This window comes from Chlorocebus sabaeus, chromosome 23, assembly GCF_047675955.1.
Source record: "Chlorocebus sabaeus isolate Y175 chromosome 23, mChlSab1.0.hap1, whole genome shotgun sequence".
Classification (NCBI taxonomy): Eukaryota; Metazoa; Chordata; class Mammalia; order Primates; family Cercopithecidae; genus Chlorocebus; species Chlorocebus sabaeus.
The window spans coordinates 22,352,410-22,364,945 of record NC_132926.1 but is presented as its reverse complement, the minus strand read 5'-3'; the positions used below and the strand labels follow the sequence as shown (position 1 = coordinate 22,364,945).

At 39.3% G+C, this 12,536-nt stretch overlaps 1 protein-coding gene across 2 annotated transcripts in view; it reads left to right on the top strand.

Moving 5' to 3' along the window:
• The window catches only part of TTC1 (tetratricopeptide repeat domain 1), a 56,655-nt gene that overhangs the window by 23,722 nt on the left and 20,397 nt on the right, over window positions 1–12,536 (top strand). For both annotated transcript variants that reach the window (XM_008015183.3, XM_008015185.3), the window contains exons 3-5: window positions 1,902–1,962; window positions 3,753–3,865; window positions 10,149–10,185. In XM_008015183.3, the coding sequence (XP_008013374.3) occupies window positions 1,902–1,962; window positions 3,753–3,865; window positions 10,149–10,185 (211 nt within the window). The remainder of the gene's footprint in view (window positions 1–1,901; window positions 1,963–3,752; window positions 3,866–10,148; window positions 10,186–12,536) is intronic.

Genomic DNA, 12,536 nt, shown 5'->3' with positions numbered 1-12,536 from the left:
TATGGGTAGTACTAGGTAAATATGGCCATGTTCTTATATTTTATTTTTTTCTGAATTCCTTTAGAATAGCCCTTCCCTCAGATACATTATATCTTAAAATGAATTTTTACATGTATCTGCTATGTGTCTGGCACATAGTACATACCATAAAAATTAGATTCACTCTATACTTACCTTTTAGTTTCTTCATTGAGATTCGTCAAGTGCTGTGTTTAATCTGCAGTGTAATAATAAGACATTTGGGAAATACCCAGTCTCATCAATAGCATATTGACAAATCTTTTCCAGAGAAAGAATATTTTTACTTTGGTTCCTGTATTAGTCCGTTTTCACACTGCTATTAAGAATTGCCTGAGACTGGGTGATTTATAAACAAAAGAGGTTGAATTGACTCACAGTTCCACATGATTGCAGAGGCCTCAGGAAACTTACAATCATGGCGGAAAGTGAAGGGGAAGCTGATGGTTTTAAAGTGTGGCACTTGAAAACCATCAGTTCTCATGAGAGTGAACTCACTATCATGCGAACAACATGGGAGAACCCCGCCATGATCCAGGGTCCGTCCCTCGACCCGTGGGGATATTTGGGTAGGGAGGCAGACCATATCAGTTCCTAATGCTAAAAAGACCAGTTGTTTAGGTTCCAGGCTTCTCTTGTGCATTAAATACCCTGCTCAAACTGTATTTCCTCCCTTTGAGATTACTTAGAAGCTTCAAGAAGGAAGAAAGAACTCAGCACAGTGGTGTGCACCTATAGTCCCACCTACTCAGGAAGCTGAGGCAGGAGGATCACTTGAGCCCAAGAGTTCAAGGTTATAGTGTGTTGATCACATCTGTGAATAGCCACTGCACTCTAGCCTGGGCAACATAGCGAGACCCTATCTCTTTAAAAAATAAAAAGGGGGGACTTTGGGAGGATTCTCTGTTTTGGGGGGTTTTGTTGTTTTTATTTTAAAGCACTGTCAAAAGGTGGCAGGCAGGCAGACTCTTCTGGTTTGGCTTGTGCCAGTTATATTGTTAAGATGTTCCAGAAGAAAGTGCACACACTCAGCATGTGCCTACTTGGCTTTGCAGGAAAATATTCTCTCAGCCTTTGTATATGATGAGTTTTTGGCCATCTGTGCGAGTTTCTGTGTTGTTTGAATAAGCTAAGAAGAGACAGACTAATTTATTTAGGTTTCTTCACATTTTCCTGTGTTAACCTGCTAACAGTATACTGCCCTAACCCTACAGACATGGCTTGTCCCCGCGAATGTGCTCTCCTAGCATACTGTGTCTCCTTCATGACACAAACCATGAAGGGTTCTTATATCTATAAGGATTAAAGTACTTATTTCACAGAAAATAATAGCTTATTTTTTTATTGAGCCCTTATTTGCTAGTCACTGTATGAGCAGCTTTACATATATTATTACATTAATCCATTAAACAGTAGTCCATAATACTATTAAAGCTTCATTTTTTAAATGAAGAGACTAAGGCTCAGAAAGATTCTGAAACTTGTCCAAGGTCACATAACTAGTAAGTACTGGAAGCTAGAATTTGAATTTACACTGGTATGTACACCAGTGGGTATGTTATTTAGTTTCATTTCTGAGTAAGTAGAAATTAAGTGATACTATAATTATCATTCCGTGCAAAAGCCAGAAACATAGAAAGCAAGGGACGTGCCAAGAAAACCTACGTTTTTTTGTTTTAAACATCAAGAATGAAATTGATAATTAGCCCGATGGTCATGTGTTTTTTTTCCTCTAACACTGTACAAGGTTTTGGTGAAACTGATCCAGTTCTCAAAAGTCAGACTGTTGCCTATTAAATAGGCTTGTGTGTAAAGAAAGCTCACCTTTTTGTTTGCTTATAATAATATTGTGAGAAATTATGTAATTCTCCGATCTCTTTCAGAAAAGAAGAGAAGAGAGCACTAGACTAAAGGAGGAGGGAAATGAACAGTTTAAAAAAGGAGGTAAGATAACTTTTAGCACTGATAATCTGGTCATCTTGACTCCTCATCCTGTTATAGAGTCTGTGAAGAAATCCCAAAGAACATTTGAAGAAACTCCAAAACCAAACTTCACAATACAATGTTGCTTCCCAGTACCTTGGCATTTTGGATTTTTAACCAGGCCAAATTATTCATCTGATGGTGACAAGTTACCATTTGTCTCTTGGCACATGCATGGTCTTTCTGTAATCCACTATCTGTTAATCTAGAATCAAGGGTGAAACTCTTGAGCTCATGCTTTGGAAAACACTAACCTGGAATGTTAAAAGGTTATGTGCTGCATTGCTGTAAAAGCAGAGTCCCCACTCCTCACCTGCTGTGGGGCTGTAAAAGCAGGCCTGACTGCTCTGGTAGGGCCTAGGGCTGCCTGTCCTTTGGTTGCTCCTGCTTTCTTTCTTTTTTTAAATTCTCCAAACTGCTTCAGAAGGGTTGCTCTTTCATGTGCCATTTTCTTTGGATGCCTTAAGTAGAGAGATTCTTCATGTCCTTCTGCATTTTCTACATTTGCTTAGAAATAAGTTGGTGGGGTTCATTCTGACAATTTGGGTTAACTAGTTGATCTTGGAGCAAAAGTCTTCTGTCACATCTCAAAGTATATATCCTTCAGAAATCTAGGAGTGTTAAGATTTTCTCCCAGTTATTTTCAGGTTTTTTATTTTTTTCTTTTTTTCTCCAAAAGTTACCCTATTATCTAATTTCAGATTTTAATTTTTTTTCTTCTATTTCCTGGTTTAGTAATCGTTAATATTTTTTTCTAAGAGAATAAATACTTCTAATTTTGAAAGCATATTTTTTGTATGTTAATATTAAATATTTCAAACCTGAAAAAGGAGTACATAGGCAATTTTCTGTTAGTATCCTGACCATAATTCTCTTTTTCACCATTTTCTCTTTTAAGGTCTTGATTTAAATATTGATTTTTACATTGTTCCTTTTAGCTCTATCAAATGTCTCTCTTCAAACATTTCACAGATGCCGTTTTAGCCAGGATGACTGTATGAAAGCACAACAGATTTAATTAAAACAAATATAGGCCGGGCTTGGTGGCTCAAGCCTGTAATCCCAGCACTTTGGGAGGCCGAGACGGGCGGATCACGAGGTCAGGAGATCGAGACCATCCTGGCTAACACGGTGAAACCCCGTCTCTACTAAAAAATACAAAAAAACTAGCCGGGCGAGGTGGCGGGCGCCTGTAGTCCCAGCTACTTGGGAGGCTGAGGCAGAAGAATGGCATAAACCCAGGAGGCGGAGCTTGCAGTGAGCTGAGATCCGGCCACTGCACTCCAGCCTGGGCGACAGAGCCAGACTCTGTCTCAAAAAAAAAAAAAAAAAACAAATATAATTTTTTTCTTTATCTCAGGCTGTGGATCCCAGAGTTTAGTCTCTTTCCTCTGTCTAGTTCTCTAACCTCCTTTGAAAACTCCTTTCTGAATTGCCCAGCCAAATGAAAACTGAACATTGAGGGAATGCCAGGACTCCTGAGTATTGAGAGCTTGTCGCTGACAGCATGTTCAGCTGTCAGTTCACCAAGCACAGTCTGTGAGGTTGGCACAAGTGAGCACTGTTCCTTTAAAGAGAGAAGAAAGGAGGAAGTGATTTTTACTGCCCTGGACTTAATAGACTGTGACCATCTTTTAACTCGAAACCTTCATCCTATGAATGGAAAACAGTGCTTCTGAGATCCTGCGGAATATAGTAGTATCAGGAATAAAATCATAATGACCACTCGTCCTTTATCTTATCATCCTCAGATTATATAGAAGCTGAAAGTTCTTATAGCCGAGCCCTTGAAATGTGCCCATGCTGCTTCCAAAAGGAGAGGTCGATTCTATTTTCAAATAGAGCTGCAGCAAGAATGAAACAGGTATGTATCTTTGACCTTTTCTTTTTAAAAAGCACATGGACTTGCAGTCTTTTCATACCATAGTTTCTCTCCAAAAACTAGCATAGAGGTTGCTGCCTCCCTTTTCCTGCCCATATATGTTCCTGATGTAAAGGCCACAGGGAGAATAGAAAATCTTTCGAAAACCTTGAGTCAGATTACTGTTAATATTCCCCGTTAAAGTAGCTGAGTGAATACTTTCATGGAAGGAGGACTGGCAAGTTTTTTGCTAAACTAGGGCAGGTTAATGAAGCAGTGAACCAAGCAGTGCATGTCCTAGAATAGCTCTAGATCCTTATTTTAGGCCTCTGGAATTCTAGATAAACATGCAAAGGCACAGGGAAACACCGGTGAAAACTCTGGGCTTTAAAGCATCTTTAAAGATGGTTATTCCTAGGATTCTGACTTTTCTGTTGGAAGTATGGACACTTGGACAAATCTCCAACGGTTGGGATAAAAGGTACCCCTAAATGCAAAATAGGTATCAAGGAACTTTAAAAACATTTTGTATTTCCAAAGGATTGAGAACCTAGTATAACAAGGTGAGTGTGGAATAGGTGAGAGTACAAATATATTTGTTTTATACCGTGATGGTATTAAAAGTTAGATTTGGGCCAGCCACAGTGGCTCATGCCTGTAATCCCAGCACTTTGGGAGGCCGAGGAGGGCGAATCACGTAAGGTCAGGAGTTCAAGACCAGCCTGACCAACATAGTCAAATCCCATCTCTACTAAAAATACAAAAATTAGCCAGGCGTGTTGGTGGGTGCCTGTAATCCCATCTACTCAGGAAGCTGAGGCAGGAGAATCTCTTGAACCCTGGAGGCAGAGGTTGCAGTGCACTGCACTCCAGCCTGGGCGACAAGAGTGAAACTCCATCTCAAAAAATAAGTTAGATTTGTTTCTGATTTGTCTGATTTTCCTATTTAGTCTTCATAATTGTTGGATTGAAATGGGAGTGGTTTGTTGTTTTTTTTTAAACAATACCACTTTTTAAACTATGGCTACTTACATTCAAAGTGCAAAGGATAGGTTATTTAACATAGCTTTAAGCAACCATGATGCTGGCTCAAGATTGGGAGTGGCAGTTTTTTCATTTGTTTAGATCAGATATCTCTTTGGATACTGTCTGAAATTCTCAAATGCCTCTACTACAGTCACTTCAGGTGACAAGGTTTTTTTGGGGTTTTTTGTTTTTTTTTTTTTTTAAAGGCCCCAGGGCAGGGATGGGGGTGCAGAAAGGTTACGGGTTTTTTTTACTGGAACTTGTATAGGATTCAATCTTCAAAGCGGAGTGTTTTTGGACTATTTCATGCGGCATGAGAGAAGAAATAATTTTAGAGTATACAAACCAACATTTTGTATCAGAGAAAACAAAACAATTGGTTTAAGTTTATTTAAAACAATATTCTTTAATGTATCCCACCAGCAATCAGAATTAACATCTAACAGTTTTTACACCTACCTGGAAAATTCTGATCTTTTGGATTTGCTTCTCCATTTTGCCACATTCTTAGACTGGACATTGTCATTGTGAAATAGGATCAAGGATACACCTTCAGTATCAGGGGAAATGCGCCATACCCAGTTGGTTCCTGGGATTTGGGATTCTTTGTTTCCACAGTTGCCCAAGTTATTGATATTTCTAGGTTTGGGCTGGCATAAATAGTCTAGTTCTTGAGTTAAGAAAATGTATGGTCTTGCTAGTATTTTGTCTGTCACATCTGAGGAAAACTCAAAAGAGCATTGCTCTATGATTGCTTCCTGTTCAAAGAATAGTTTTGTTGGTGACGTTTTCTGTTCTTTTAAGTTGCATTCTTTTTTTTTTTTTTTTTTTTATGAGATTGGAGTCTCGCTCTGTCACCCAGGCTGGAGTGCAGTGGCATGATCCCAGCTCATTGCACCCTCTGCCTCCCGTGTTCAAGCGATTCTCCTGCCTCAGCCTCCTGAGTAGCTGGGATTACAGGTGCCCGCCACCACACCTGGATAATTTTTGTATTTTTAGTAGAGACGGGGTTTCACCATGTCGGTCAAGCTGGTCTTGAACTCCTGACCTCATGATCCGCCCATCTTAGCTTCCCGAAGTGCTAGAAAGGCATGAGCCGCCGTGCCTGGCCTTAAGTTGCATTTTTAATACTTTATGAAGACTCTAAAGTGAGAGACTTGATAACTTCTAGGATTAGTGCCCTGACACAATTTAAGGAGCATATTCTAAGTTTTTCAAGGAAATGATGGTTTAACTGCTTTAAAGAGGTAAAGACGAAGAATTTCTGAAAGGCAGGTTTGCAAGCTTAGCATCCCTGACTTAGTGCCCCTGGCCACACTTCACATTTCGTATCTGGAGAGAGAAAAGGTAACCTGGAGTTAGGGCAGAGTTTCAGCTCTAGGTCTTGCTAGCTACACAAGAGCAGAGCCCTAAAAGAATAGGTTCTCTTTTTCTTTTTTTAACTACTGTCCTTATATATTATATACATTGTTTTATATGTATAGTTAGATTTGTTTGTCCTTCTATATTGTGTACATTTGTTTTGTCCTTTTGTATTATGTATATTGTTTTATATAGATAGCTACCTATATATAAAAATTATGAAAGAATGGTAAAGTTGTGATTTGTTTTTTTCACACACTCCACTTTGGGGACTACCATTGTAAGCAGTAGACAACACCTGGGTCTTCTGAGGTATTAGTAGACTATGAGCCTCAAGCAAAAGTTTCTGCAATAAAATTCCGTAATTCCTTGGTTTGAAGAGGACAGTGGATAAGATGCACCACAGCTTCATAATCACTTCTAGGCACACAAAGAATACCACCACAACAGCTGTACACATAAATTGTAAAGATTTATTTCTATTTCAGAAACTGTGAAATTGTGTGTCTTTGACTTACAGAAATGTGATAAGTTGGAGAAATACTGACATATAAAGTTATACAGATTTCTTTAAAGGACTTCTTAGAGTTTTTAATACTTGAACTGGTATGCTGAACATTGGAAGAGAAATAAAAAAGGTCCCAGATGACCCTGAAATCTTTTTTGTTTTGTATATTGTGGTAAGATACAGATAACATAAAGTTAGCCATTTTAAAGTACAGTCGTGAGTCACTTAACAGGCATACATTCTGAGAAATGTGTTATTAGGTAATTTCATCATTGTGCGAACATCATGTACTTACACAAATCCAGATGGTATGGTCTACTACACACCTAAGCTATATGGCATAGCCTATTGCTCCTAGGCTACAAACCTGTACAGCATGTTTCCGCACTGAGTACTGTAGGCAGTTGGAACACAATGGTAAGTATTTGAGTATTTAAACAGAAAAAGTGCAGTAAAAATGCAGTATATTTTTCAAATGGTGCATCTGTATATATAGATATATACACACACACACGTATGTGTACACACACACATACATATACCGTATATACCATGAATGGAGCTTGCAGGACTAAAAATTGCTCTAGGTGAGTCAGTGAGTGAGTGGTGAGTGAATGTGAAGGCCTAGGACATTACACTATTGTAGACTTCATAAATATCTTACATTTAGGCTTCACTAAATTTATTTTTTTTATTTTTCTTTAATAAATTCACCTTGGTTTACTGTGCCTTGTTTTCTTTATCAACTTTTAAATTCTTTTAAACTCTTTTGTAATAGCCTAAAACATAAACATGTTGTACAACTACAAAAATATTTTCTTTATATCCTTATCTTCTGAGCCAGGGCACTCTTTCACCCGGGCTTGAGTGCAATGGCATGGTCATCGCTCACTACAGCCTTGAACTCCTGGACTCATGCAATCCTCCCACTTCAGCCTCCCAAGTAGCTGGGACTACAGACCTGCACTACCACGCCCAGCTAATTTTGTTTGGTTTTCTTTTAATTTTTTTTAAAATTTTTTAAGAAATGGGGTCTTGTTGTGTTTCACAGATTAGTATTGAACTCCTGGCCTCAAGTGGTCCTCCTGCTTCAGCCTTCCGAGTCAGTAGGATTATAGGCGTGAGCCACCATGCCCAGCTATATCCTTATTCTATATACTTTTTTCTATTAAATAGTGGTTTGTTTTTTCTGGGTTTTTTTGTTTTTCACTTTTTAAACTTTTCTGTTGAAAACTAGGATGCAAATACACACAGTAGCCTAGGCCTACACAGGATCAGAAGCATCAGTATCACTGTCTTCCACCTCCACATCTAGTCCCACTGGAGGGTCCTCAAGAGCGACACATACATGAAACTGTCATCTCCTATGATAACAGTGCCCTCTTCTGGAATACTTCCATACTTCCTGTAGGACCTGTCTGAGGCTGTTTGATGGTAAACTTTTTGTTTTAGTAGAAGGCGTGCACTCTTAACATAATAAAAAGTAGTGTATAGTAAATACATAAACCAGTAACAGCCATTTTTTATCAAGTGTTATGTATATGTTATGCTTTGTTTTTTTTTTTTTGGAGATGGAGTCTCACTCTGTTGCCTAGGCTATAGTGCAGTGGTGCTATCTCAGCTCACTGCAACCTCTGCCTCCCGGGTTCAAGCGATTCTCCTGCCTCAGCCTCTCAAGTAGCTGGGATTACAGGTGCGCGCCACCATGCCCAGCTAATTTTTTTGTATTTTTTATAGAGATGGGGTTTCACCATGTTAGCCAGGCTGGTTTCAAACTCGCGACCTCAGGTGATCCGCCCACCTTGACCTCCCAAAGTGCTGAGATTACAGGCATGAGCTACCATGCCCAGCCTGTGTTATACTTTCACATGACCATGACTTGCAGTGCAGTAGGTTTGTTTACCCCGGCATCACACCAACATCTGAGTAGTAAGTTATGCCATGATGTTATGATGGCTACTGTGTCATTAGGTGATAGGAATTCTTCAGCTCCGTTATACTCCTATGGGACTACTGTTTTATACACAATCTGTCATTGACTGAAATGTCATACAGTGCACGACTGTGTACAATTCAGTGTATTAAAATACCTTCACAGTGTTATATAACCAACACCACTATCTAGTTCCAGAACTTTTCCATCATCCTAAAAGGATACCCCACACTCATTAAGTCGTCACTCTTCATCCTGAAACTTTTTTTTATTTTCTGAAACGGAGTCTTGCTTTGTTGCCCAGGCTTGAGTGCAGTGGCGTGAACTCAGCTCACTGCAATCTCCACCTCCTGATTTCAAGCAATTCTCCTGCCTCAGCCTCCCAAGTAGCTGGGATTGCAGGCACCCGCCACCACGCCTGGCTGATTTTTGTATTCTTAGTAAAGACAGGATTTCACCATGTTGGCCAGGTCTCGAACTCCTGACCTCTAGTAATCCTCCCACCTTGGTCCTCCATAATGCTGGGATTGCAGGTGTGAGCCGCTGCACGCAGCCCTGTAACTGCTTTTGATTGAATCCTGCAACAATTTGGCTGACATTGCTCTGAAATATTCCGCAGAATATTTAGTATTTGCTACATACAGTAGGCATTGTGAGAATATTAAACACTTACTTGAAATAACTTATTTCTGTAATACAAAAATTCCTAATTTCAGGAAAATGGACATTTTAGAACTGCAAGACATCTTATATAACATCCAGTCCATGCTGCTCCTATTTTAAATGAGACAAACTGAGCCCTAGAGAAGGAAAATAGCATGGCCAGTGTTAAAGAGCAGGTTATTGTCAGAGCCAGGACCAGAATTCAGTCTTTGACATCCAGTGTTCTTTCCGCTGTGTCATGCTTGTAGATTCAGAAAGTTCAATTAGTTAAATACTTTGTTTAAGTATTTTGTATTTTTGTTTGGTCAGTGGATAAATTAAGGTTTATAACTGAGACTACATGGCAAACCACACTGTGTGTCTGTAGATGGAGCATCTGTATACTTTCTGAAATATACAACTTTGGAGTATGATAGTATAACCACTAGCCAGAGAGGAGGGTAATTCAGTTATTCACATGTCAGTCATTTGCCCTGATTTAGGTCACAAAGTTTCTCAATGTCAGCATTCTAATGTAAAGTGTCTTGCAAATGTAATAGGTCAGTTAGAACAATCTTTAAAGACACTTTCAGAAAGAAGCGATAATATGTTACCAGGAAGCTTTCAGATCAGAGCCATCCCCACGTAAATTTTGAATTTTGTCTTGGAAGTAACGTTCAGGTTTTTACGTAGTTTCTTTGAAAACCATTCTGTATCTCCATAAGCAGTTATTAGTGATCAGATCGTGTCATTAAGCCTTTGGGCCATTAAGATAAAACTAGGGCAACACATATTAATACTATTTTTCTTTTTAGGACAAGAAAGAAATGGCCATCAATGACTGCAGCAAAGGTACAGCTTTATTATCTCACTACATGTTAACATACAGGAGCATTATGTCAGACAGAGGGGCTTTGGGTCAGGTGTGTGCTTGTACATGTGTACCCTTCCTCTGGGGCCTTTCAAGAGGTAGCTTTATAATTCTGTATTTTCAGAGATACTATATAATAGTCATCTTAGAGTAACTGCTTTTGAATGGATAGTTCAGTCAGTTTCTCCTCTACTGGTAAATACATGAAGAAAAATTCTAGCCTGGGCAACATGGCGAAACCCTGTCTCTACCAAAAATACAAAAGTTAGGCAGATGTGGTGGCATGCGCCTGCAGTCCCAGCTACTCGGGAGGCTGAGCCCAGGAGGTTGGGGCTGTGGTGAGCCATGATTATGCCACTGTACTCCTGCCTAGGTGACAGTGACCCTGTCTCCAAAAGAAAAAAAAATTCAGTGCTATCTTGGCAACAGAACTCATGGAATAGAATTTACCTCCTGTAATTACTTTCTGTTGAGATTCAAATTAAGGATCGTAGCTGCTGTTAGAGCATTTGGATCTGTGTGTTTTGAGAAGGGGGACAACTGTGATGAGGGACAGTTTCTGTTAGTGAATTGATAGTCTTTTTGGGTGTCATAATTCTTCCAAACTTACTTCACATCATTTTTTTTTTACCCTTTCAGATTCACAATGAATCAAGCCTTTGCTATATGATACCTAAGTTCTATTAAGATCTTATCATCCCACTAACTTCTATAGCGACACCTCAGACATAGGGTCACTACAGTTTTTTTGTATTTTGGGGGGTTTTGTTTTGTTTTTCAAAAATTGCCTGACAGGCCAGACTGGTGTCTTACCTCTCTAACCAACTTCATGTGGAGAATACACATAATCACTTTGTCTTGCAGCTTAGTCTCAGAAGTTTTTCTAGCAAATCACTATTTTTGTGTTTTCTATTTTTTTAGTTTTTCTTCTTTGGATATTAGTTTCTGGGAGAATTACAGAGTGGAAGAGAACCTTATATGTTATCTAGATCCCCTCTTACATTAAGCATGTATTCCCCTGCTGTTACCAAAAAGGGATCCTGATCCAGACCCTAAGAGAGGATTCTTGGACCTCTCACAAGAAATAATTCAGGGCAAGACCATAAAGTGAAAAAGCAAGTTTATTAGAGAAATAAAGAAACAAAAGAAAGGCTGCTCCATAGGCAGAGCAGCAGTCAGTGTGGGCTGCTCAGTGAAGTATACTTACAGTTATTTCTTGATTATATGCTAAGCAAGGGGTGGATTACTCCAGATTTCCAAGAATGGGGCAGAGATTTTCCAGAACTGAGGGTCCCTTTTTAGAATATATAGAGTAATTTCTGAATGTTGCCATGGCATTTGTAAACTATCGTGGTGCTGGAGGGAATGTGTTTTAGCATGTTAATGCATTATAATTTGCATATAGGAAGCAGTGAGGATGACCGGAAGTCACTTCAATCGCCATCTTGGCTTTGGTGGGTTTTGGCCAGCCTCTTTACTGCATCCTGTTCTGTCAGCAGGGTCTTTGTGACCTGTATCTTGTGCCAGCCTCCTCTCTTATCCTGTGATTAAGAATGCCTTAACCTCCTGGGAATGCAGCCCAGTAGGGCTCAGTCTTATTTTACCTAGCGCCTATTCAAGATGGAGCCACTCTGATTCAAATGCCTCTGACACTCCTATTTTTTTATTTAATTAGTTTGGTGCCCTCTCTACTGACTTTCTTTTCTTTATATTTGGTATTTCCTTATAGTGTCTGAAACTGTTTCTATATTATAATATAGAAGACCACTTCTGATCTGTTACCAAGTTGGACTGGAACTAATTCTGAATGTACTGTTTTGTTTGGAAGAAGTTATTTAACCTATTTCCTTTATGTGAGAATGTGTGGGTTTGAGAAGTTAAAATTAGGAACAAGCTGCTGGTTTTCAGAGCTTCTTTCTCTGTAACCAAATGGTGAAAAAATGCCTTGTAAGCGTGATTAGCATGGTATATTGTTAGAAATAGTTCATTTCCATATGAAACAGTTTACTTCCAGCTGCAGCCCAAAGTGTAGGAGCCTTGCCTAGAAAATGAGGGAAAGGAGAAGAAAGTGTTTTCCAGCGAAAGTGTTTTCCACATTTGTTTTTGGATTTGCTTAAACTAATATTTATGTGGTTAGACGTGGTCGTTATGGATACATGCATTGTATTCATAGGCAAATTACATTTATATCAATATGGTTGGTTTGTATCGAGAGCCCCCGACATCCCCCACCCTCCACACACACACACACACACACACACACACACACACACACTCACTCACTCTCTCTCTCTCTCTCTCTCTCTGTCTCTCTCTCTCTGTCTTTGTCTCT